Consider the following 25,224-nt stretch of genomic DNA (forward strand, 5'->3'; position numbering starts at 1 on the left):
GCCAAACTTGCTTAACGTAAGAGCCACATAGAATAAATATCAGGTGTTTGAGAGCCACAAGGCATGGACGTCGGAAGGAAGGGAAATAGATGGGGAAAAGGAGAGAGAGGTGGAAAGAAAGCAACTTTAATTTTAAATGCATTCTCCAAATTGGCTGACAGGACCTTCAAGTGCCACACAATATGTGTGAAAGAGCCACATGTGGCTGCCGAGCCGCAGTTTGACCACCCCCTGGGTTAGAGCATCAGACTAGGGTCTGAGAGACCCAGGTTCGAATCCCCACTCTGCCATGGTAGTTTGCTGGGTGGCCTTGGGGCAGTCACACACCTTCAGCCGAACCTCCCTCGTAGGTTGGCTGTGACCATAACATGGAGGAGAGGTGAACTGCATAAGCCACCTTGGATCTGCAATGGGGGGAAAAGGTGAGGGTAAAAGTGAAATAAATTAATACAGTAAATAAGAAATCAGAAGACAGGAGCAGAAAGATACAGTAGAAAGAGGCAGAAGGGGGTCCTCTCTCTGCACCTGCAGTACTAGTGACTATCTGGTGTGGAGCAGCCGCCGTGATATTTCATGGTCATCTTTATCTCCCCCCCGCCCTCCCCCATTTCTACCATAATAATCTGGTGGTCTGCATCTGTCCATCCCTCCCCCCACAATGCTTTGCTTACACTTGTGTTGAAATTTCTTTTTTACTAAGGTAGTAATCAAATCTGTTAAATTTCGACCTCTCAGGAATCCGCATTCTGCAAAGCTGGCTGAGCGGAACACACACACACATGTTGTGGTATTCATTGTGCTTTGCACGCCAGAGGTCACCTGCTCAGTCCCTGATGGGTTTGCTGCTTCTTCTTTTTTTAAAAAAAGTACCTTAGGGAACATAGCTGGGGTTGGGAGAGCTCCATGAGTCCAAGTGGACAGTGGAGGGGCAGATAGGTCAGTCCACCCGATCTGTTTTTGATGTGGCTTGAGCCGTTCTTTCTCCGTTCCTGAATCTTCTTAGCATTTTAGCAAGAAACAGTGTATGAAAAGAAATACTGAAAATGTCTCTTCATAGAGCAGGAATCCTTTGAGGGCAAAAAGCCTGTGTGTTTCTAGATATTCTTGAGAGCCAGTTTGGTGTAGTGGTTAAGTGTGCAGACTCTTACCTGGGAGAACCGGGTTTGATTCCCCACTCCTCCACTTGCAGCTGCTAGAATGGCCTTGGGTCAGCCATAGCTCTCTTATCTGGGAGAACCGGGTTTGATTCCCCACTCCTCCCCTTGCAGCTGCTGGAATGGCCTTGGGTCAGCCATAGCTCTCTTATCTGGGAGAACCAGGTTTGATTCTCCCCTCCTCCACTTGCACCTGCTGGAATGGCCTTGGGTCAGCCATAGCTCTCTTATCTGGGAGAACCGGGTTTGATTCCCCACTCCTCCCCTTGCAGCTGCTGGAATGGCTTTGGGTCAGCCATAGCTCTCTTACCTGGGAGAACCAGGTTTGATTCCCCACTCCTCCATTTGCACCGGCTGGAATGGCCTTGGGTCAGCCAGAGCTCTCTTATCTGGGAGAACCGGGTTTGATTCCCCACTCCTCCACTTGCACCTGTTGGAATGGCCTTGGGTCAGCCAGAGCTCTCTTATCTGGGAGAACCGGGTTTGATTCCCCACTCCTCCACTTGCACCTGCTGGAATGGCCTTAGGTCAGCCATAGCTCTCTTATCTGGGAGAACCGGGTTTGATTCCTCACTCCTCCACTTGCACCTGCTGGAATGGCCTTGGGTCAGCCATAGTTCTCTTATCTGGGAGAACCGGGTTTGATTCCCCACTCCTCCACTTGCACCTGCTGGAATGGCCTTGGGTCAGCCATAGTTCTCTTATCTGGGAGAACCGGGTTTGATTCCCCACTCCTCCACTTGCACCTGCTGGAATGGCCTTGGGTCAGCCATAGTTCTCTTATCTGGGAGAACCGGGTTTGATTCCCCACTCCTCCACTTGCACCTGCTGGAATGGCCTTGGGTCAGCCATAGTTCTCTTATCTGGGAGAACCGGGTTTGATTCCTCACTCCTCCACTTGCACCTGCTGGAATGGCCTTGGGTCAGCCATAGTCTCTTATCTGGGAGAACCGGGTTTGATTCCCCACTCCTCCACTTGCACTTGCTGGAATGGCCTTGGGTCAGCCAGAGCTCTCTTACCTGGGAGAACCGGGTTTGATTCCCCACTCCTCCACTTGCACCTGCTGGAATGGCCTTGGGTCAGCCAGAGCTCTCTTACCTGGGAGAACCGGGTTTGATTCCCCACTCCTCCACTTGCAGCAGCTGGAATGGCCTTGGGTCAGCCAGAGCTCTCTTATCTGGGAGAACCGGGTTTGATTCCCCACTCCTCCCCTTGCAGCTGCTGGAATGGCCTCGGATCAGCCATAGCTCTCGTAGGAGTTGTCCTTGAAAGGGCAGCTGCTGTAAGAGCTCTGTCAGTCCCACCTACCTCACAGGGTGTCTGTTATGAGGGCGGAAGGTAAAGAAGATTGTGACCGCTCTGAGATTCAGAGTTTAAGGGCGGGATATAAATCCAATTACCGGTATTTCTTCTTCTTCTTTCTCTTCCTCCTCCTCTTCTTCTCCTCCTTCTCCTGCAACACCAAATCAGCTGTGGGCCATCCTTGGAAGCAGGTTGCAGCTCATTCCACACTGTGTTTGCATACAGATGAATGTAAGAACATCAGAAGAGCCCTGCAGGATCAGAGCAGTGGGGGTCCATCTGGTCCAGCATTGCATCTCACCCAGTGGCCAGCCGGTTCCTCTGGTGGTCTAACAACAAGGCATAGAGGCCAAGACCTTCATAAGAACCTTAGAACATCCCTGCTGGATCAGGCCAGTGATCCGTCTTGTCCAGCATCTTGTCCCAGACACTGGCCAATCAGTTCCTCTGGAGGGGCAGCAAAAAGGGCAAAGAGCCCTAGGCCTTCATAAGAAGAGTACTGCTGGACCAGACAAGGGGTCTGTTCAAGCATTTCTTTTCACACAGCAGCGAGCCAGCCAGTTCCTTTGGAGGGCCAACAACAGGAAGGGTGGTTCAAGTGGAAAAGTGGTTCAATAGGAAAGGTTGAAGGAGCTGGGTATGTTTAGCTTGGAGGGGAGACGACTAAGAGGTGATACGATCACCATCTTCAAGTCCTTGAAGGGCTGTCATCTCTAGAGGATGGTGCGGAGTCGTTTTCTCTTGCCCCAGGTTGGACCAGAACCAACAGGTTGAAATTAAATCAGAAGAGTTTTCAGCTCAGCATTCGGGAGAACTTCCTGACAGAGCAGTTCTTCAGTGGAATAGGCTTCCCCGTGAGGTGGTGGGCTCTCCTCCTTTGGAAGTTTTTAAGCAGCCATGCTGACTCTGTGAACTTAGGCAGATCATGAGAAGGAGGGCGGGGGTGGGGGTGGGGGGAGGTACTTGTGATTTTCCTGCATTGTGCGGGGGATTGGACTAGATGACTCTGTGATTCTAATAGGGCCTAGACGCTGAGGCCTTCCCCTCATTCTTCCCCCTGGCTGTGGTTTCTCCTTTGGCAAGCTTCAGGGCTTGAGTTGTGACTGCCATTTTGCGCTGATGCCAAATAAAAATTTAATTGACTTTCCATTTTGGGGTTAATGGATTAATTGGAGTGTTTCGCCGTTTAACGAGTGGTGATTTCTGACCACTTTATTTGCTTTTGAAAGTCGCTTGACAAAAAAAAGAAAGAAAAAAAAAGGGTTCACTTAAAGCACCCAGGCCTTTGAATAAATCCTTCTGCCGAAATGTGCACCGCCCTGAAGGTGATTGCTTTTGCATTTCTGACTGCCTGTTTGCTCTTCTTAGCTGGAGAAGAAAAACCTGTTTGGGGGAGTGTGCGGATCTTATAGAAGTTCAGGAATTCAGTTCCTGTTTTTTTCAGTATCATCTTCTTACCTTTCTGAACTGCAGTTGGTGTTACTTGAAACAACAGCCCCCTCCTTCTACGTTGGCATAACCTCCGCAATGTTCCTTTTGTCTACGTTAGCCTCCCGAGATCGCTTCATAGAATCATAGAGTTGGAAGGGGGCCTCCAGGGTCATCTAGTCCAACCCCCTGCACCATGCAGGAAACTCACAAACCCCTCCCCCTCAATTCACAGGATCTTCATTGCTGTCAGAGGGCCATCCAGCCTCTGTTGAAAAACCTCCAAGGAAGGAGAGCCCACCACCTCCCAAGGAGGAAGCCTGTTCCACTGAGGAACCGCTCTAATTGTCAGGAAGTTCTGTAGTGGTTAAGTGCGTGGACTCTTATCTGGAAGAACTGGGTTTGAGTCCCCACTTCGACACTTGCACCTGCTGGAATGGCCTTGGTTTAGCCCATTAGCTCTGGCAGAGGTTGTCCTTGAAAGGGCAGCTGCTGTGAGAGCCCTCAGCCTCACCCACCTCACAGGGTGTCTGTTGTGGGGGGAGAAGATATAGGAGATTTTAAGCTGCTCTGAGTCTCTGATTCAGAGAGAAGGGTGGGGTATAACTCTGCTCTTCTTCTTCTTCTTTCTTCTTCCTCCTCCTCCTCCTTGTCCTCTTCTTCCTCCTCCTCCTGTTGAGCCGGAAGCTCTTTTGATTTAATTTCAACCCATTGGTTCTGGTCCTACCTTCTGGGGCCACAGAAAACAATTCCACACCCTCCTTTATAGGACAGCCCTTCACATACTTGAAGATGGTGATCCTATCACCTTCCTTTGTTTGCTGGAGGACCTTGTATGCATGTGCGTTGTATATGTTAAGTGCCGTCAATAATGCCCCTGTATAAATCTAAGGTACTAGCAGCCCCATGGTGCAGAATCTTAAAGCTACAGTAAAAAGGTAAAGGTAACGGTAGTCCCCTTTGCAAGCACCAGTCGTTTCTGACACTGGGGTGACGTTGCTTTCACAACGTTTTCACCGCAGACTTTTGATAGGGTGGTTTGCCCTTGCCTTCCCCAGTCATCTACGCTTTCCCCCCAGCAAGTGGGGACTCATTTTACCGGCCTCGGAAGGATGGAAGGCTGAGTCAACCTGGAACCGGCTATCTGAGCCAACTTCCGCCGGAATTGAACTCAGGCCGTGAGCAGAGGGCTCCGACTGCAGTACTGCAGCTTTATGACTCTGCGCCACAGGGCTCTCAACGCTGCAGTACTGCAGTCCTAAGCTCTGCTCATGACCTGAGTTCGGTTCCGGCGGAAGCTGGGTTCAGGTAGCTGGCTCAAGGTTGTCTCAGCCTTCCGTCCTTCCGAGGTCGGTCAAATGAATCCCCCGCTTGCTGGGGGGGGGGGAGAAGTGTAGACCACTGGGGAAGGCGATGGCAAACCACCTCGTTAAAAGTCTGCAATGTCGGAGATGTTCTGGGGCCTGATTTGCCCTTCAAACTCGTATGATTCTGTGTCAGAGGCTGAACCCGGGACCATCTGCATGCCAAGCAGAAGCTCTTCCCCCAAGCCCCATCGCCTCTCCACACGCCCTCTGCGCTTGCAGCCATCACTGCTGTTGAATTCACTTTCAGTGCACCTTATTGATCATTTATAAATGGATTTTGCCGTTTTGCACGGTAAAAAAGAAAGTGCGTTGAAAGAGCATCATCTAGTGTGTGTGAAAGTGCCCAGTGATATATGTTGGTGTGTGGTAGAAGAAAAGGTGAACCGCGCACTCCTTTTTCTTTCGTTTCTGTGTGCTTCTTCTTCCTGCAAAGGTCTTTTTTGGATGCCCCCCCCCCCCTCCCCAAAAGTAGCCTGAAAGGCAGTTCAGAGACAGCTCTCTTTACTGGCTGCAGTCTGTAAAGTCTCTGTTGGGGTGATGTTTTCTACCCCCCCCCCTGCCCCCGCACCACTAGAATGGAGCCTGTCACGGCAGTCTCTTCCCCAGCTCCAGTCAGGCGAGTGGACGGAATCCACAATCGCCGGGGGCCGCTTTCAGAAAATGAAAAGGCTCTGAATGCCACAAAAGGCCTGCTGAGTCGCCTCCCCCCCTCCCCCCCCCCTCCCGGCAGCTAGAGCCAATTTGAAAATTGGTGTGATTGTCTGTGTGGGCACCAAGTTCCCAGTGCAAAAGGGAACGCCAGGAGGTGGCAGTGGATTGCAGATTGAGGGCATCGATACCGCGGTGTCTGCTCTGCAGCTTTGATTTTGCAGCGCAAAACCTGAATGGCTGGCTGGCTGACTGCAGTATGGGGCGCTAAGCAACGTGGTGTGGGGAAAGCGACGACGACAGCAACAAGAAGACTGCAGATTTATATCCTGCCCTTCGCTCCTTTATCTTCCTCCCCCACAACAGACACCCTGTGGGGTGGGTGGGGCTGAGAGAGCTCTGACAGAAGCTGCCCTTTCAAGGACAACTCCTACAAGAGCGCTGGCTGACCCAAGGCCATTCCAGCAGCTGCAAGTGGAGGAGTGGGGAATCAAACCCGTTTCTCCCAGATAAGAGTCCACACACTGAACCACTACACCAAACTGGCTCTTGCTGGGGCTAGGAGTTGAGGCTAGGAGTCTGAAAGAAATCAGCCCCCCCCCCAGCCGGCAGTTGAGAATGCAAACAGCAGAGTCTGACTAGAGTGCGGTGGAATGAGGGGATAGGGAAGCTGGACAGGCCAGCTTGGACAGGGACCAGCAGTTGGCAAGGGGTGGCGAAGTGGGAAGAGGAAGCTCCCCCCCAAATAATCGTAATAATAAATAAGATATTGCAGGGGTGGCCAGCAGTCGCTCTCCAGATCTTTTTTGCCTACAACTCCCATCAGCCCCAGCCAGCATGGCCAACGGCTGGAGCTGATGGGAGTTGTAGGCAAAAAAACATCTGGAGAGCGACCGTTGGCCACCCTTGAGATATTGGGTTTATATCCCACCCTCCACTCCAAATCTCAGAGCAGCTTACAATCTCCTTTACCTCCCCCCCATCCCCAACAGTTCTCTGCAGGCAGAAAGAATTCCTGGAAGGCAGGGAAATTTAAAGCTCGGCACTTTCAGAGCGGAAGAGAGCTCGGAGAGCGACTGCCCACCATCCTTTTCTCTATTTTTTACGGGGGTTTTTTGTACCGTTTTTATTATTTTCTCCCTGCTTTTATCACTCAAAGAGGACTGAATGTACCCTTGCTTTGGCACAGCTGTCCTGCGCTTCCTGCCGGCGAGGAAGGGAAGCAGCTGCCTTCCTGCATTCGGGGCGACCCCCCTGGCCTTTCACCCCCTTCAGCTGTCAGGGGGTCAGCTGGGGGCTCGGGAGGCTCCGAAAGCCCGGCCGGGTGGCAGAAAGCGTCCAGAGGAACAGGGAAGCCACCCCAGCCTCTCTCTCTCTCTCCACCGCCCTGTTTTTTCAGCCGTTGGCTGCAAGAGCAGGAATAAAGCATCAAGGCCGTAAACTCTGTCGGAAGTGTTGACAATATAACTCCGAGTCTGGGGATTATGTTAAACAGGGTAGGAGGAAAGTGATCGGGGAAAGGAATTGCTCGCGTCCATTGTGAAAATGGTGTCCGGCACAGCCCGAGGCCTTAGAAACATTCCAAGTTGGGCAGACTGTGAAGAACTGTGGGTCAAAAAAAATCATAGAGGTGTTCTCCCTCACCTGGATCCACCTTCCCCCAGGATTGCAATAAAAAGGGTAATGCCATGCTGGGAATTATTAGGAAGGGAAGTGAAAACAAATCAACCAGTATCATAATGCCCCTGTATAAATCGATGGTGTGGTCTCATTTGGAGTACTGTGTGCAGTTCTGGTCGCCGCACCTCAAAAAGGATATTATAGCATTGGAGAAAGTCCAGAAAAGGGCAACTGGAATGATTACAGGTTTGGAACACTTTCCCTATGAAGAAAGGTTAAAACGCTCGGGGCTCTTTAGCTTGGAGAAACGTCGACTGCGGGGTGACATGATAGAGGTTTACAAGATTATGCATGGGATGGAGAAGGTAGAGAAAGAAGTACTTTTCTCCCTTTCTCACAATACAAGAACTCGTGGGCATTCGATGAAATTGCTGAGCAGTCGGGTTAGAACGGATAAAAGGAGGTCCTTCTTCACCCAAAGGGTGATTAACATGTGGAATTCACTGCCACAGGAGGTGGCGGCGGCTACAATGCATTTTGTGGAATGCAAAATGTGGAATGCATTTTGCGTTATACTTCTGCATCCTGACTCCTTCCTTTGCAGCACCCTACAAGGGTCCAGGGAGCTCCATCCCAATGTGTGGAGTTTGACACTTGAAAATTCATACCCCCAAAACTTGTTGGTCTATCTCTTTCACTGCAGGCATGTCTACCTTCTGAGATGACCTTGTGGAAGCCATTTCAGTGGCCTCCTGTGTCACTTGAAGAGCCCCGTGGCGCAGAGTGTTAAAGCTGCAGTACTGCAGTCCTAAGCTTTGCTCACGACCTGAGTTCGATCCCCGGCGGAAGCTGGGTTTTCAGGTAGCCGACTCCAGATTGACTCAGCTTTCCATCCTTCCGAGGTCGGTCAAAGGAGTCCCCAACTTGCTGGGGGGGAAGCGTAGAGGACTGGGGAAGGCAAGGGCAAACCACCCCGTAAATAGTCTGCCGTGAAAATGTTGTGAAAGCAACGTCACCCCAGAGTCGGAAACGACTGGTGCTTGCACAGGGGACCTTTCCTTTTCCTGTGTCACTACACATGGCTTCAGTTCATTCTGAATAGATGCAGTGTGACCAGCAAAAGGGGCTTGTGCAGGAGAGCATGTAGAAGCCCATAAGCACATGGCTTTGCCCCAGCATGTGTTCAGAGCACCTTGATTTAGATTTTATATATTTTAAATTGTTTTTTCACATGTTGATTGTTTTTATGATGTAACCTGCCCTGAGCCTGTTCTATAGGAAGGGGGGGCTAAAAATCGAATAAGATAAATTAGATAGATAGATGGATAGATAGATGGATAGATGGATAGATGGATTGATGGATAGATGGATTGATGGATAGATTGATGGATAGATTGATGGATAGATTGATAGATAGATTAGAGATTAATAGATAGATAGATTGATAGATGGATGGATAGATGGATGATGGATGGATGGATGGATGGATTGATGGATGGATGGATGGATAGATTGATGGATAGATTGATGGATAGATTCATAGATAGATTCATAGATAGATTCATAGATTAGATAGATTAATAGATAGATAGATTGATAGATGGATAGATTGATAGATTGATAGATAGATTAGATGGATTGATAGATGGATGGATAGATTAGATAGATTAATAGATTGATGGATAGATTGATGGATAGATTGATAGATAGATTAATAGATAGATAGATTGATAGATGGATGGATAGATTGATGGATAGATTGATAGATAGATTAGATAGATAGATGATAGATCGATCGATTGATCAGAATGCAGACGGAGTCCTGGTAGAATTAGGTATCTGCTGGCGTTCACTATGCAAGCAGTTTCTGCCTTTTAATAAGCGAAGAAGTTGGTATTTCCTTCTCAGTCCATGGACTCTCTTCAAGCCTGCGTTGAATGACTGACGGTCTGTGAGCCGCAGCTAAAGAGCTGCTGTTCTGCAGGAGTGATTTCAAAGCAGCAATCTCATCAAAGAGAGCAGCGTCTATGGTTATGCATGCATGCAGTCCCTGCTTAATGTTTTGTTGTGATTAGGACATCAGGAGAGCCCTGCAGGGTCAGATCAGTGGTCTACCTAGTCCAGCATCCTCTTTCACACTGTAGCCTATGAATACCTCTGGAGGGCCAACAACAGCGTATGGAGGCTGAGGCCTTCCCCTGAGAAGAGCAGCCCTGCTGGATCAGACCAGCGAGGGTCCATCTAGTCCAGCATCCTGTATCTCACTGTTGCCTACTGAGTCCTGTGAAAGTCCAAAAACAGGGCATAGAGGCCAAGCCCTTCGTAAGAACATAAGAGGCTGCTGGATCAGACCAGTAGTCCATCTAATCCAGCATCCTGTTTCACACAGTGGCCAACCGATTCCGTTGGAGGGCCAGTAACAGAGTATAGAGGCTGAGGCTTTCCCCTGAGAACCAGCGGTCCTCCTAGTCCAGCATCGTGTCTCACACAGAAGCCTACCAATTCCTCTGGAGGGCTGACAGCAGGGTGCAGAGGCCGAGGTCTTCATTAGAACACACGAAAGAATCCTTCTGGGTCAAACCAGCAGTCCATCTTGTCCAGCATCCTGTTCCACACAGTGGCCAGCCAGTTCCTCTGGAGTGCCAATAACAGGCATAGAAGCCAAGGCCTTCATAAGAACATCAGAAGAGCCCTGCTGGATCAGACCAGTGAGAGTCCATCTAGTTCAGCATCCTGTCCCACACAGTGGCCAATCAGTTCCTCTGGAGGGCCCATAACAGGGCATGGAGGCTGAGGCCTTCATAAGACCATCAGAAGAGCCTTGCTGGATCAGACCAGTGAGGGTCCATCTAGTTCAGCATCCTGTCCCACACAGTGGCCAATCAGTTCCTCTGGAGGGCCCATAACAGGGCATGGAGGCTGAGGCCTTCATAAGACCATCAGAAGAGCCTTGCTGGATCAGACCAGTGAGGGTCCATCTAGTTCAGCATCCTGTCCCACACAGTGGCCAATCAGTTCCTCTGGAGGGCCCATAACAGGGCATGGAGGCTGAGGCCTTCATAAGAACATCAGAAGAGCCTTGCTGGGTCAGACCAGTGAGGGTCCATCTAGTCCAGCATCCTGTCCCACGCAGTGGCCAACCAGTTCCTCTGGAGTGCCAATAACAGGCGTAGAAGCCGAGGCCTTCATAAGAACCTCAGAAGAGCCCTTCTGCATCAGACCAGTGGTTCATCTAGTCTAGCATCCTGTCCCACAACTGGTTGCCAAAGAGCTAACCACAGGGCGCAGAGGTCAAGGCATTTATAACAACATAAGTAGAGAGCCCTTCTGAGTCAGACCAGTGGTCCATCTTGTCCAGCATCCTGTCACACACAGTGGTCAACGGTTTCATCTGGATGGAGAGTAAACAATGGTGCATAGAGGCTGAGGCCTTCCCCTGATGTTGCCTCCTGATGCTGGGATTTGACGTTGACTGTCTGAATCTGGAAGATCCCTTTAGTCGTCATGGCTAGCAGCCACAGACAGACCTGTCCTCTGCGATCTCTTTTAATCTTGTCGTTCTGTTTTGTTTTTTAGGCCAGAAACGTGCACACCGGAGAACTGGCAGCAGTGAAAATCATCAAGTTAGAACCAGGTAGGTTCTTACCTGTGTGTTCATGCTTCTGCCTGATTGAAGTGCGTTTGGGAAGTTGTGCTTGTGGTAGATACATAACTGCAGGGGTCCCTCTGTAGAAAAATAGGTGGTGGAGCTCATCCAGGGATTGTTATGCAGCTGCACCTACTCTTCAATGGCCAAGGTAGGTGGGAAGGAGGAGGGGAAACCCTCAGAAAAGTTGAGGAGCTGCTCTTGTGAGCTTCTGCTGAATCTGAGGCCTGCATAAGAGTCTCTTTATCACATTTGTATCTTGTAGGTCACCCTCCTCTCATTTTATGCCAGCATGTTGTAGCCAGCGTTCCCTTGAAGCTGAGTTAGCGTGAGCTGGCGCACAGATTTTTAGCCTCCGGCTCACACATTTTTGTCTTAGCTCAGGAAGGATGACCCTAGAGCAGGGGTCCCCAACCCCCGGTCTGTGGACCAGTACCGGTCCGTGGCCTGTTAGCAACCGGACTGTGAGTTGTATAATTATTTAATTATATATTACAACGTAGTGATGATAATGATAATAATGATGATGATGATAATAATAATAATAATAATAATAATAATAATAATAATAATAATAATAATAATAATAATAATAATACATTGGATTTATATCCTGCCCTCCACTCCGAATCTCAGAGTGGCTCACAATCTCCTTTATCTTCCTCCCCAACAACAGACACCCCGTGAGGTAGGTGGGGCTAAGAGAGCTCTGACAGCAGCTGTCCTTTCAAGGACAACCTCTGCCAGAGCTCTGGCCGACCCAAGGCCATTCCAGCAGCTGCAAGTGGAGGAGTGGGGAATCAAACCCGGTTCTCCCAGATAAGAGAGCTCTGGCTGACCCAAGGCCATTCCAGCAGCTGCAAGTGGAGGAGTGGGGAATCCAACCTGGTTCTCCCAGATAAGAGAGCTGTGGCTGACCCAAGGCCATTCCAGCAGGTGCAAGTGGAGGAGTGGGGAATCCAACCCGGTTCTCCCAGATAAGAGAGCTCTGGCTGACCCAAGGCCATTCCAGCAGCTGCAAGTGGAGGAGTGGGGAATCAAACCCGGTTCTCCCAGATAAGAGAGCTGTGGCTGACCCAAGGCCATTCCAGCAGGTGCAAGTGGAGGAGTGGGGAATCAAACCCGGTTCTCCCAGATAAGAGAGCTCTGGCTGACCCAAGGCCATTCCAGCAGGTGCAAGTGGAAGACTGGGGAATCAAACCCGGTTCTCCCAGATGCCGCAGGGCTCGGTACTGGGTCCCATGCTCTTTAACTTGTTCATAAATGATTTAGAGTTGGGAGTGAGCAGTGAAGTGGCCAAGTTTGCAGATGACACTAAATTGTTCAGGGTGGTGAGATAAGAGAGCTCTGGCTGACCCAAGGCCATTCCAGCAGGTGCAAATGGAAGACTGGGGAATCAAACCCGGTTCTCCCAGATAAGAGAGCTCTGGCTGACCCCAGGCCATTCCAGCAGGTGCAAGTGGAGGAGTGGGGAATCAAACCCGGTTCTCCCAGATAAGAGAGCTCTGGCTGACCCCAGGCCATTCCAGCAGCTGCAAGTGGAGGAGGAGGGAATCAAACCCGGTTCTCCCAGATAACGGAGCTCTGGCTGACCCAAGGCCATTCCAGCAGGTGCAAGTGGAGGAGTGGGGAATCCAACCCAGTTCTCCCATATAAGAGAGCTCTGGCTGACCCAAGGCCATTCCAGCAGGTGCAAGAGGAGGAGTGGGGAATCCAACCCGGTTCTCCCAGATAAGAGAGCTCTGGCTGACCCAAGGCCATTCCAGCAGGTGCAAGAGGAGGAGTGGGGAATCCAACCCGGTTCTCCCATATAAGAGAGCTCTGGCTGACCCAAGGCCATTCCAGCAGGTGCAAGTGGAGGAGTGGGGAATCAAACCTGGTTCCCCCAGATAAGAGTCCGCACGTTTAACCCCCACACCAAAATAAAGTGCACAACTGCATCATCTCGAAACCATCCCCGTCCCCCCACTGATATGTAGAAAAATTGTCTTCCACAAAACTGGTCCCTGGTGCCAAAAAGGTTGGGGATTACTGCCCTAGGGCCCACTAATTGATGCAGGAGCTCACAACTTTAATGCCAGGAGCTCACAAAGTAGAATTTTTGCTCACAAGACTCTGCAGCTTAGAGGGAACATTGGTTGTAGCAACTGGACTATCATCTGGGAGGCTCAGGTTCAGATCTTGCTGGGTGGCTTCAAATCAGTCGTACGCACTCAGTCTAACGTACCTCACAGGGTTCGTGATGATAAAACGGGGGGGAAAGGAATGATACGTGCTGCCGTGAACTCCCCTGGAGGACTAGCAGAATGAAAATGTGCTATTTATGGTCACCAGGGATTTCTTTGTAGCAGGACCTCCTTTGCATATTAGGCCACGCTTCCCTGTTGTAGCCAATACTCCAAGAGCTTACAGGGCTCTTCTTACAGGGCCTACCGTAAGCTCCAGGAGGATTGGCTGCGTCAGGGAGGTGTGGCCTAAAATGCAAGGGAGTTCCTGCTACAAGAAAAAGCCCTGATGGTCACAATGGTCGGGCAAGGTGGAAAGACTGAGAGACAGTCCTGGATCTAAGGTTACACAGTGAACTTCATGGCTGTATAGAGGGTAGTCCAGCATTCTTCATGGTATACCGTAGCGTGAGTTAGAGTGGGCTGTGGGAGAGCATGTTGAACATGTGAAGCTGCCTTATACTGAATCAGACCCTGGGTCCATCGAAGTCAGTCTTGTCTTCTCAGACTGGCTGCGGCTCTCCAGGGTCTCAAGCTGAGGTTTTTCACGCCTACTTGCCTGGACCCTTTTTAGTTGGAGATGCCGGGGATTGAACCTGGGACCTTCTGTTTACCAAGCAGATGCTCTGCCACTGAGCCACCATCCCTCCCCAATCAGTCTTGTCTACTCAGACTGACAGTGCCTCTCCAGGGTCTCAAGTTGAGGTTTTTCACGCCTACTTGCCTGGACCCTTTTTTAGTTGGAGATGTCAGGGATTGAACCTGGGACCTTCTTTTTACCAAGCAGATGCTCTACCACTGAGCCACAGCCCCATTCATGGCTCTCCAGGGTCTCAAGCTGAGGTTTTTCATGCCTACTTGCCTGGACCCTTTTTAGTTGGAGATGCCGGGGATTGAACCTGGGACCTTCTGCTTACCAAGCAGATGCTTGACCACTGAGCCACCGTCCCTCCCCAATCAGTATTGTCTACTTCGACTGGCAGTGGCTCTCAAGGGTCTCAAGCTGAGGTCTTTCACGCCTACCTGCCTGGACCCTTTTTAGTTGGAGATACCGGGGATTGAACCAGGGACCTTCTGCTTACCAAGCAGATGCTCTACTGCTGAGCCACCGTCCCTCCCATGTTGACTAAAGCTTTCCCTAGCTGAGCAGAATATTTTTATCACTTGTGAGTGGCCGGATCGTTGTGAGGCTGGTAACTGAAAGGAAATTAAATGGTCTGTCTTAATATGCGTCATGACTTAATTAGGCTTAGATTTGGAACCGGGGTTCTGTCCTAGTGCATGTGAAGTAGTAATATAAATAGAGAGCCACTCTGTGTCACATAAGAACATAAGAGAAGCCATGTTGGATCAGGCCAGTGGCCCCTCCAGTCCAACACTCTGTTTCACAGAAGAACATAAGAGAAGCCCTGTTGGATCAGGCCAATGGTCCATCCAGTCCAACACTCTGTGTCACGTAGTGGCCAAACCCCCCCCAAGTGCCATCAGGAGGTCCACCAGTGGGGCTAGAAGCCCTCCCACTGTTGCTCCCCCCCCCAGCACCAAGAATACAGAGCATCACTGCCCCAGATAGAGAGTTCCAACAATAAGCTGTGGCTAACGGCCACTGATGGACCTCTGATCCATATGCTTATCTAATCCCCTCTTGAAGCTGTCTATGCTTGCAGCAGCCACCAGCTCCTGTGGCAGTGAATTCCACATGTTAATCACCCTTTGGGTGAAGAAGTACCGCCTTTTATCCATTCTAACCCGACTGCTCAGCAATTTTATCGAATGCCCACGAGTTCTTGTATTGTGAGAAAGGGAGAAAAGTCCTTCTTTCTCTACCTTCTCTATCCCATGCATCTATCCCAAGGAAGTGTGCCTACTTCCTTGCTCCCAATTAATCGAGAACTTTTGCTCCCCTGATTTTGAACACCAAACAAACTGACGGTTGGATTTCCTCGCTCCCTCTTAGACATTCCCGGGGTCTTATCTGGATTCCATGCAAAGTCAGCCAGTTTTACAGGGGAATGCTTTATGATGTTCCCGTGATAACTAGAGGAAACAGCACCAGGGCCCTGGGAGGCAGGCAGGGAGAGAGAAATTATCCTTGTCTGCCTCCTGACCATCTCCCGGCCTCCTCGACTGACTTTGCTGTCTGGTATTTGAGCTTCTCGTTCAGCTTTTGTCCAGATTTCCTGGCACCGCTGCGGTTTACAAGCTTCTGTGAGTTGCACTGAACTGTGACTCTCTCCTTGGGGCTCAGCTGGAGAGCTGGTCGTGGCAAGAAGATGTAGCGATGGCCACAGGAATAGACGGCTTTAACAGAGGATTGGAGAGATACATGGAGGAGAGGTCCATCAGTGGCTTCTGGCCATGGTGACTGAGGGGAACCTCCATTTCAGAGGCACAAATCTCCGAATCCCAGAGCCAGGAGGCAATATCAGGGGAAGGCCTCGATGCCCTGTTGTTGGCCCTCCAGAGGAGCTGGTGTGAGGCAGGAGGCTGGACTGGATAGACCCTCACTGGTCTGATCCAGCAGGGCTCTTCTGATGTTCTTCTGAAGGCCTCAGCCTCTCTGTCCTATTGTTGGCCCTCCAGAGGAACTGGTTGGCCACTATGTGAGACAGGATGCTGGACTAGATGGACCCTCACTGGTCTGATCCAGCAGGGCTCTTCTGATGTTCTTATGAAGGCCTCGGCCTCTCTGCCCTGTTGTTGGCCCTCCAGAGGAACTGACTGGCCACTGTGTGAGACAGGATGATGGACTAGATGGACCCTCACTGGTCTGATCCAGCAGGGCTCTTCTGATGTTCTTCTCAGGGGAAGGCCTCAGCCTCTCTGCCCTGTTGTTGGCCCTCCAGAGGAACTGGCTGGCCACTGTGTGAGACAGGATGCTGGACTAGATGGACCCTCACTGGTCTGATCCAGAAGGGCTCTTCTTGAAGGCTTCAGCTTCTCTGCCCTGTTGTTGCCCCTCTAGAAGAACTGGCTAGCCACTCACTGTGTGGGAGAGGATTATGGGCTAGATGGACCACTGCTCTGATCCAGCAGGGCTCTTCTGATGTTCTTATGAAGGCCTCAGCCTCTCTGCCTGGCTAGCCAATCACTGTGTGGGAGAGGATGCTGGACTAGATGGACCCTCACTGGTCTAATCCAGCAGGGCTCTTCTGATGTTCTTCTCAGGAAAAGGCCTCGGCCTCTCTGCCCTGTTGTTGGCCCTCCAGAGGAACTGGCTGGCCACTGTGTGAGGCAGGAGGCTGGACTAGATGGGCCCTCACTGGTTTGATCCAGCAGGGCTCTTCTGATGTTCTTAGGAAGACCTCAGCCTCTATGCCCTGTTGTTGACCCTCCGGAAGAACTAGTTGGCTACTGTGGAAGACAGGAGGCTGGACTAGATGGACCCTTACTGGTCTGACCCAGCAGGGCTCTTCTGATGTTCTTAGGAAGGCCTCAGCCCCTCTGCCCTGTTGCAGGCCCTCCAGAGGAACTGGCTGGCCTTTGTGTGAGACAGGATGCCTGACTAGATGGACCCTCACTGGTCTGATCCAGCAGGGCTCTTCTGGTGTTCTAATGAAGGCCTCGGCCTCTCTGCCCTGTTGCCGGCCCTCCAGAGGAACTGGCTGGCCACTGTGTGAGACAGGATGCCTGACTAGATGGACCCTCACTGGTCTGATCCAGCAGGGCTCTTCTGATGTTCTTATGAAGGCCTCGGCCTCTCTGCCCTGTTGTTGGCCCTCCAGAGGAACTGGCTGGCCACCGTGTGAGAGAGGAGGCTGGACTAGATGGACCCTCACTGGTCTGATCCAGCAGGGCTCTTCTGATGTTCTTAGGAAGGCCTCAGCCCCTCTGCCCTGTTGCAGGCCCTCCAGAGGAACTGGCTGGCCACTGTGTGAGAAAGGATTCTGGGCTGGATGGACCCTCACTGGTCTGATCCAGCAGGAGTTTTCTTAGGTTCTTCTTTCTATAGTATATTATATTTATTCTTGTACAGACTGTGGTCTATACTGCTGTGTATAGCTTATTGTAAGCAGGATCCTATTATATAATTTCTGTATTGTTGAGTGTGTTGTGTGAATATTTCTGCTGTACTTCAGTTCTGTCTGGTGGTGCCAGACTTCTGAAATCCCATCATATCTATTCTGTTGACTCACCCAACAGTGTAATCCACTTTGGGTCCTGAGGAAGACGGATTGTAAATAAAATAAATAAAAATGTCACACGTTTTCTCACTGTTCCAGGTGGCTTATGCTAATAGTTAAAACATCCCCAGCTAAAACGACTGGTAGCTGTCACAAAGCAGAGGACCAGGGAGAGCCTCTATGGGCTACCAGTTTGGTGTAGTGGTGAAGAAGAAGAAGAATTACAGATTTATACCCCACCCTTCTCCCTGAATCAGAGACTCAGAGCGGCTTACAATCGCCTATATTTTCTCCCGCCACAACAGACACCCTGTGAGGTGGGTGGGGCTGAGTGGGCTCTCAAAGCAGTTGCCCTTTCAAGGACAGAGTCTCAGAGTGGCTCACAATCTCCTTTTCCTTTCTCCCCAACAACAGGCACCCTGTGAGGTGGGTGGGGCTGAGAGAGCTCTGACAGCAGCTGCCCTTTCAAGGACCACTCTGGAAGGGCTATGGCTGACCCAAGGGCTATGACTGACCCAGCAGGTGCAAGTGAAAGAGTGGGGAATCAAACCCGGTTCTCTTAGATAAGAGTCCACACACTTAACCACTACACCAAACTGGCTCTACCAGGGGCAATCAGTTTGGTGTAGAGAGCCAGTTATCTGGGAGAACCAGGTTTGATTCCCCACTCCTCCACTTGCATCTCATGGAATGGCCTTGGGTCAGCCATAGCAGAGTTGTCCTTGAAAGGGCAGTTTCTGTCAGAGCTCTTTCAGCCCCACCTACCTCACAGGGTGTCTGTTGTGGGGGGAGAAGATAAAGGAGATTGTAAGCCGCTCTGAGTCTCTGATTCAGAGAGACGGGCAGGGTATAAATCTGCAGTCTTCTTCTTCTTCATTTCTCAAGGTGGCTTACGATAAGAGTTAAAACATCCCCAGCTAAAACAGCTGGGGTTGTCACTCAGCAGGGGACCAGGGAGAGCTTTTACTGGCTACCACCGCTCTCATCAGGGTCTGTGGGGGGGGGGGGGGCGGACCACCCACCCAACGCCTGTATCTTCCTTCTTAACAAAGCACCTCCTATCCGTGGCCAAAGAGACATGAAGGCCTCGGCCGTCTAACAATAAGAAGTTTATTGTAAGTGCTCAAAGCCCACAGCTGGTTTGTAAAAACTTTTAGTACAACAGTGAATATGAAAGCAGTAAAGGTTGGTGCGAAGAAATAAAAGCCCTGTCGCAACTAACGACACGTTCCCTTCCTCTGATTCCAGTTGACTCGCTCAACCTCCTTGGGTGAGGGGTCTCTCCCCAGCTGCAGCCTTTTCCAGCCCAGCCTTCCCAGAGAGAACCCACTTCCCTCTCTAGCTGGCCTTTCATCCTTTCCTCCCAGGTTCCGCCCCTCCGGGCATGTTTTCTCTCCAAAGCTGCTGCCCACCCAATCAGAAGGACAGGAGGGATCCTGGGAAATGTAAGCCCTGTAACGACTCTGATACTGGCTTTCCTGGATCCTGTAGGCCTTGCTAGGCAGGCCTAGGATCACGATGGGGGTCTACCGAAAATGCTTCACTTTGTACCCTTGATCATAGTTTCAAAGTGTAGCCGTGCTGGTCTGTAGCGGATGAGCTAGATTGGAATCCAGCGGCACCTTAGAGACTAACAAGGTTTTTGGGGTATGAACTTTTGAGGGACAAAGCTTCCTTCATCCGATACAAGTAGGTTTGGAATTCTAGCAGGCGCTGCTTTGCATATTAGGCCACACCTTCCTGATGCAGCCAGTCCTCCAAGAGCTTACAAGGCTCTTTTTTTGTAAGCTCTCGGAGGATTGGTTACATCAGGGGTTTGTGGTCTAATATGCAAAGGAGCTCCTGCTAGGATTGCACCCCTGGATACAAGTGGGAATGGGAGGGTTGCCTCCACTGCTGCAGCTGGGGGCTGTTCTCTTGTGCAGGCTTTGCACATGCGGCACGATGATGCCACCTCGAAGCGATGTCATCGCGCCGGGGACACTCTAGGACTCGCAATAAAACTCTATGGCACCATAGAGTTTTACCGTGAGTCCTAGAGCGACCCCGGTGAGATGTCACTTCTGGGTGATGTCATCATGCTGGGGACAGCACACAGCAACGGGGCTCTTCAGGAGACAGGGATCCCGGCGGCAGCCTCCTCCCTCCCGACGGGTTGGGGCTCTCCAGACCGAGGGATGAACATATGAACATATGAAGCTGCCTTATACTGAATCAGATCCTTGGTCCATCAAAATCAGTATTGTCTACTCAGACTGGCAATGGCTCTCCAGGGTCTCAAGCTGAGGTTTTTCACGCCTACTTGCCTGGACCCTTTTTAGTTGGAGATGCTGGGGATTGAACCTGGGACCTTCTGCTTACCAAGCAGATACTCTACCACTGAGCCACCGTCCCTCACTTGACTGGCAGCAGTTCTCCAGGGTCTCAAGCTGAGGTTCTTCATGCCTACTTGCCTGGACCCTTTTAGTTGGAAATGCCGGGGATTGAACCTGGGACCTTCTGCTTCCCAAGCAGATGCTCTTCCACTGAGCCACAGCCCTATTCATGGCTTTCCAGGGTCTTCAGCTGAGGTTTTCCACGCCTACTTGCCTGGACCCTTTTAGTTGGAAATGCCGGGGATTGAACCTGGGACCTTCTGCTTCCCAAGCAGATGCTCTACCTCTGAGCCACCGTCCCAGTGGGAGCTTGGCAGCCCGAAGGAATGGAGATCCCTGAACCCTTGCGTGAAAACCAACAGCTCTCCAAAGAGGCACCTTTGGGGCCACCTGGTTGCAATCTCCCCCTCTTCAAGGTATCTGGATGCTTCACTGCATGCAAGGGTGTGGCTCACTGGCATCTGCTTGGCGTGCAGAAGGTCCCGGGTTCAATCCCCAGCATCTCCATTTTTTAAAAGGAGAGCCCCTGCCGTTCTGAGTAGACAATGCTGACCTTCAACGGACCAGTAGAAGGCCATCTCATGTGCCAGAGATCCTCAGCAGCGTCAGCAGCTGGAAGCAGCCGGAGTGCGAGAGCCAGCTTCCTCGTATGGCTTGAGCAGATGAGCTGGCCCAGGAGCTGCTGTCAAGAAGGCTCTGCCTGCCAAGGCTGGTTCCTCTCCGTCCGGGGGAAGGGGGCGATGGAAAATAAAGGGGAAACCTGGCCTCAGAAGGTGGAGGAATTGAAGAGGCTTGCAGAGCTGTGGCTGCCCCAGAGGAGCAAGAGCCTTGTAGCGCCTGAATGAAAAATAGATTTGTTTTCACGGGAACTTTCAAGAGCCCCTTGGAATCCTGGATTCTAGTCTTCCTTTAAGAACCTAGGAAGAGCCCTGCTGGATCAGACCATTGGACCATGTTGAGTTTCCGGCTCAACATTAGGAAGAGCTTCCTGACCGTTAGAGCGATTCCTCAGTGAAACAGGCTTCCTCCTCGGGAGGTGGTGGGCTCTCCTTCCTTGGAGGTTTTTCAACAGAGGCTCGATGGCCATCTGACAGCAATGAGGATCCTGTGAATTTAGGGGGAGGTGTTTGTGAGTTTCCTGCATTGTGCAGGCGGTTGGACTCGATGACCCTAGGGGTCCCTTCCAACTCGATGATTCTATGATCTATTCCAGCATCCAGTCTCACATAGTGGCCAGCCAGTTCTTCTGCAGGGCCAGCAACAGGGCAGAGAGGCCGAGGCCTTCCTAAAAGCATCAGAAGAGCCCTGCTAGATCAGCCCAGTGGTCCATCCAGTCTAGCATCCTGACTCACACAGTGGCCAGTAAGTTCCTCTGGAGGGCCAGCAACAGGACATAGAGGCTGAGACCTTCATAACAATATTGAAAGAGCCCAACTGCAGACCGGAGATCCATCTAGTCCAGCATCTTTTCTCACAAAGTGGCCACAACTAGTTCCTCTTGAGGTCTAACAACAGAACATAGAGGCTGAGGCCTTCCCCTGATATAAAGATGAGAAGAAGCCTGCTGGGTCATAGTGGTTTATCTAGTCCAGCATCCCGTCTCACACATCGGCTAGTCATTTCCTCCAGAGATCCAGGAACATAGAGGCCAAGGCCTTCCTCTGTGTTGCCTGCTAACATTGCAATTTAGAGGTTTACTGCCTCTAACCATGGAGGTTCCCTTTCTCACGCGATCTGCAGAAAACGACACATATAGTGTTGTTAGAAGGATGCCAAGATCATGCCCTGCGTAGACTCCTGAGCATACCAAACTGGCCTAGTATGTCATTATGGCCAGAGTGCTGGAGTAGGGCCCGAATTCAAATCCTCGCTTAGCTCACCGCGTGACCTTGGGCCGGTCGGTCTCTCTTACCACATCTCCCGAGTGGTTGCTGTGATGATAAAATCATGGCAGGGGAAATCGCATGTGCCGCCCCTGAGCTCTTTGGAAGGATGGGTAGAATAAAAATGGGACAGACTGTGAGCAGGGTCATTAACCCGCTGCTGCTAATGGCTCTTTCTCCAGCCCTGCTTTTGGGGGTCAAGTGTGTGACCTCGTCATTGGGGCCAAGAATCCCAGCTACAAATAGAAGGTGATGGGGTGTGAACTGGCAGAGACTGACCAAGAGAGAGATCTTGGGGTCGTGGTAGATAACTCACTGAAAATGTCAAGACAGTGTGCGATTGCAATAAAAAAGGCCAACGCCATGTTGGGAATAATTAGGAAGGGAACTGAAAACAAATCAGCCAGTGTCGTAATGCCTCTGTATAAATCGATGGTGCGGTCTCATTTGGAATACTGTGTACAATTCTGGTCATCGCACCTCAAAAAGGATATTATAGCACTGGAAAAAGTGCAGAAAAGGGCAACTGGAATGATTAAAGGTTTATAAGAACATAAGAGAACCCATGTTGGATCAGGCCAATGGCCCATCCAGTCCAACACTCTGTGTCACAGAGTGACCAAAAAAATTGTATACACACACACACACACACACATATATATATATAGACACACTGCGGCTAATAGCCACTGATGGACCTCTGATGGACCTCTGCTCCATATTTTTATGAAGAAAGGTTAAAACGGTTGGGGCTCTTTAGCTTGGAGAAACGTTGACTGCAGGGTGACATAATAGAGGTTGACAAGATTATGCATGGGATGGAGAAAGTAGAGAAAGAAGTACTTTTCTCCCTTTCTCACAATACAAGAACTCGTGGTCACCAAATGAAATTGCTGAGCAGTCAGGTTAAAACGGATAAAAGGAAGTCCGATTTTGGCCACTGTGTGACACAGATTGTTGGACTGGATGGGCCATTGGCCTGATCCAACATGGCTTCTCTTATGTTCTTATGTGACACAGAGTGTTGGACTGGATGAGCTGTTGGCCTGACCCAACATGGCTGCTCTTATGTGACACAGAGTGATGGACTGGATGGACCACTGGCCTGATCCAACATGGCTTCTCTTATGTTCTTATGTGACACAAAGTGTTGGACTGGATGGGCCACTGGCCTGATTCAACATGGCTTCTCTTATGTTCTTCTGTGACACAGAGTGTTGGACTGGATGGGCCATTGGCCTGATCCAACATGGCTTCTCTTATGTTCTTATGTGACACAGAGTGTTGGACTGGATGGGCCATTGGCCTGATCCAACATGGCTTCTCTTATGTTCTTATGTGTGACCCAGAGTGTTGGACTGGATGAGCTATTGGCCTGATCCAGTATGGCTGCTCTTATGTGACACAGAGTGATGGACTGGATGGGCCACTGGCCTGATCCAACATGGATTCTCTGATGTTCTTATGTGACACAGAGTGTTGGACTGGATGGGCCATGGGCCTGATCCAACATGGCTTCTCTTATGTTCTTCTGTGACACAGAGTGTTGGACTGGATGGGCCATGGGCCTGATCCAACATGGCTTCTCTTATGTTCTTCTGTGACACAGAGTGTTGGACTGGATGGGCCATGGGCCTGATCCAACATGGCTTCTCTTATGTTCTTCTGTGACACAGAGTGTTGGACTGGATGGGCCATGGGCCTGATCCAACATGGCTTCTCTTATGTTCTTCTGTGACACAGAGTGTTGGACTGGATGGGCCATTGGCCTGATCCGACATGGTTTCTCTTAGGTTCTTATGTGACACAGTGTGTTGGACTGGATGGGCCACTGGCCTGATCCAACAGGGCTTCTCTTATGTTCTTCTGTGACACAGAGTGTTGGAATGGATGGGCCACTGCCCTGATCCAACATGGCTTCCCTCATGTTCTTATGTTCATCAGTGCCAAGTATGTGCTCAGCCACCGACCTGTGGGTCTTTTTGAAGTGCTATGCAAATGTGAAGCAGTGTTGCCATTGCACCGTTCTTAAGAGGCTGCGCACATTGGTTCCAAGAATTTGATTTGGAATGTGTGTGTGTGGCCGGCATGCTCAGCCGCTCTCTAACTCCTTATGCACATGTCCTGAATTACTTAACGTGTTCGATTCATAAAGACAGAGAAGCTGCTTTATTTTCCCTGGGACCGACACTCCCGGGAGACGTTAAAAGGAAAAGGCTGACAGTTGTTTGCCTGAATTGATTTTTTTGCCCCTTGCATTCATTAAAAAGGTAACGGTAGTTCCCTGTGCATAGGGGTCATTTTGTAGAAAAATAGGTGGCGGAGCTCATCCAGGGATTGTTATACAGCTGCACATACTATGCAACGGACAAGGAGGTGGAGCTCTCAGAAAGGTTCAGGAGCTGTGCTCCTATGAGCTCCCACTGAATCTGAGGCCTGTGTGCAAGCACCAGTCGTTTCCAACTCTGAGGTGACATATGAACATATAAGAACATATGAAGCTGCCTTATACTGAATCAGACCCTCGGTCCATCAAAATCAGTCTTTTCTACTCAGACTGGCAGCGGCTCTCCAGGGTCTCAAGCTGAGGTTTTTCTCGCCTACTTGCCTGGGCCATTTTTTAGTTGGAGATGCCGAGGATTGAACCTGGGACCTTCTGCTTACCAAGCAGATTCTCCACCACTGAGCCACCGTCCCTCCCTGTGGCTCTCCAGGGTCTCAAGCTGAGGTTTTTCACGCTTATTTGCCTGGACCCTTTTTAGTTGGAGATGGTGGGGATTGAACCTGGGACCTTATAAAGCAGATGTTCTATCACTGAGCCACTGTCCCTCTGACATCACTTCACGATGTTTCCACGGCAGACTTTTTACGGGGTGGTTTGCCATTGCCTTCCCCAGTCATCTACACCTTCCCCCCAGCAAGCTGGGGACTCCTTTTACCAACCTTGGAAGAATGGAAGGCTGAGTCAACCTTGAGCCGCCACCTGAACCCAGCTTCCGCTGGGATTGAACTCAGGTCGTGAGCAGAATTTAGGACTGCAGTACTGCAGCTTGACCACTCTGCCCCACGGGGCAGTGAACTGCTCAGGTGCAATGTTTGCCAGTGTGGATCAAGTGGTGGATGGGAATCCTGGGCAACCTGGGTTCGAATCCCCCATCTAGTATGAAAGATCGCTGGGTGACCTTGATTCCATTGCGAAGTCTCAGCTTATCCTATCTCACATTGGCTGATGAAGGAGGGGAGAGCCAGTTTGGTGTAGTGGTTAAATGTGCAGACTCTTATCTGGGAGAACCGGGTTTGATTCCCCACTCCTCCACTTCCCCCTGCTAGCATGGCCTTAGGTCAGCCATAGCCCTGGCAGAGGTTGTCCTTGAAAGGGCAGCTGCTGTGAGAGCCCTCTCCAGCCCCACCCACCTCACAGGGTGTCTGTTGTGAGGGAGGAAGGTACAGG

General features: G+C 50.7%; 1 protein-coding gene across 1 annotated transcript in view; it reads left to right on the top strand.

The window, feature by feature from the left end:
- The window catches only part of MAP4K5 (mitogen-activated protein kinase kinase kinase kinase 5), a 232,454-nt gene that overhangs the window by 52,209 nt on the left and 155,021 nt on the right, over positions 1-25,224 (top strand). Inside the window, 1 exon segment of the mRNA XM_060261158.1 lies at positions 11,097-11,154. Within this exon segment, the coding sequence (XP_060117141.1) occupies positions 11,097-11,154 (58 nt within the window).

The sequence above is a fragment of the Heteronotia binoei genome, chromosome 21 (genome assembly GCF_032191835.1).
Source record: "Heteronotia binoei isolate CCM8104 ecotype False Entrance Well chromosome 21, APGP_CSIRO_Hbin_v1, whole genome shotgun sequence".
Lineage (NCBI taxonomy): Eukaryota > Metazoa > Chordata > Lepidosauria > Squamata > Gekkonidae > Heteronotia > Heteronotia binoei.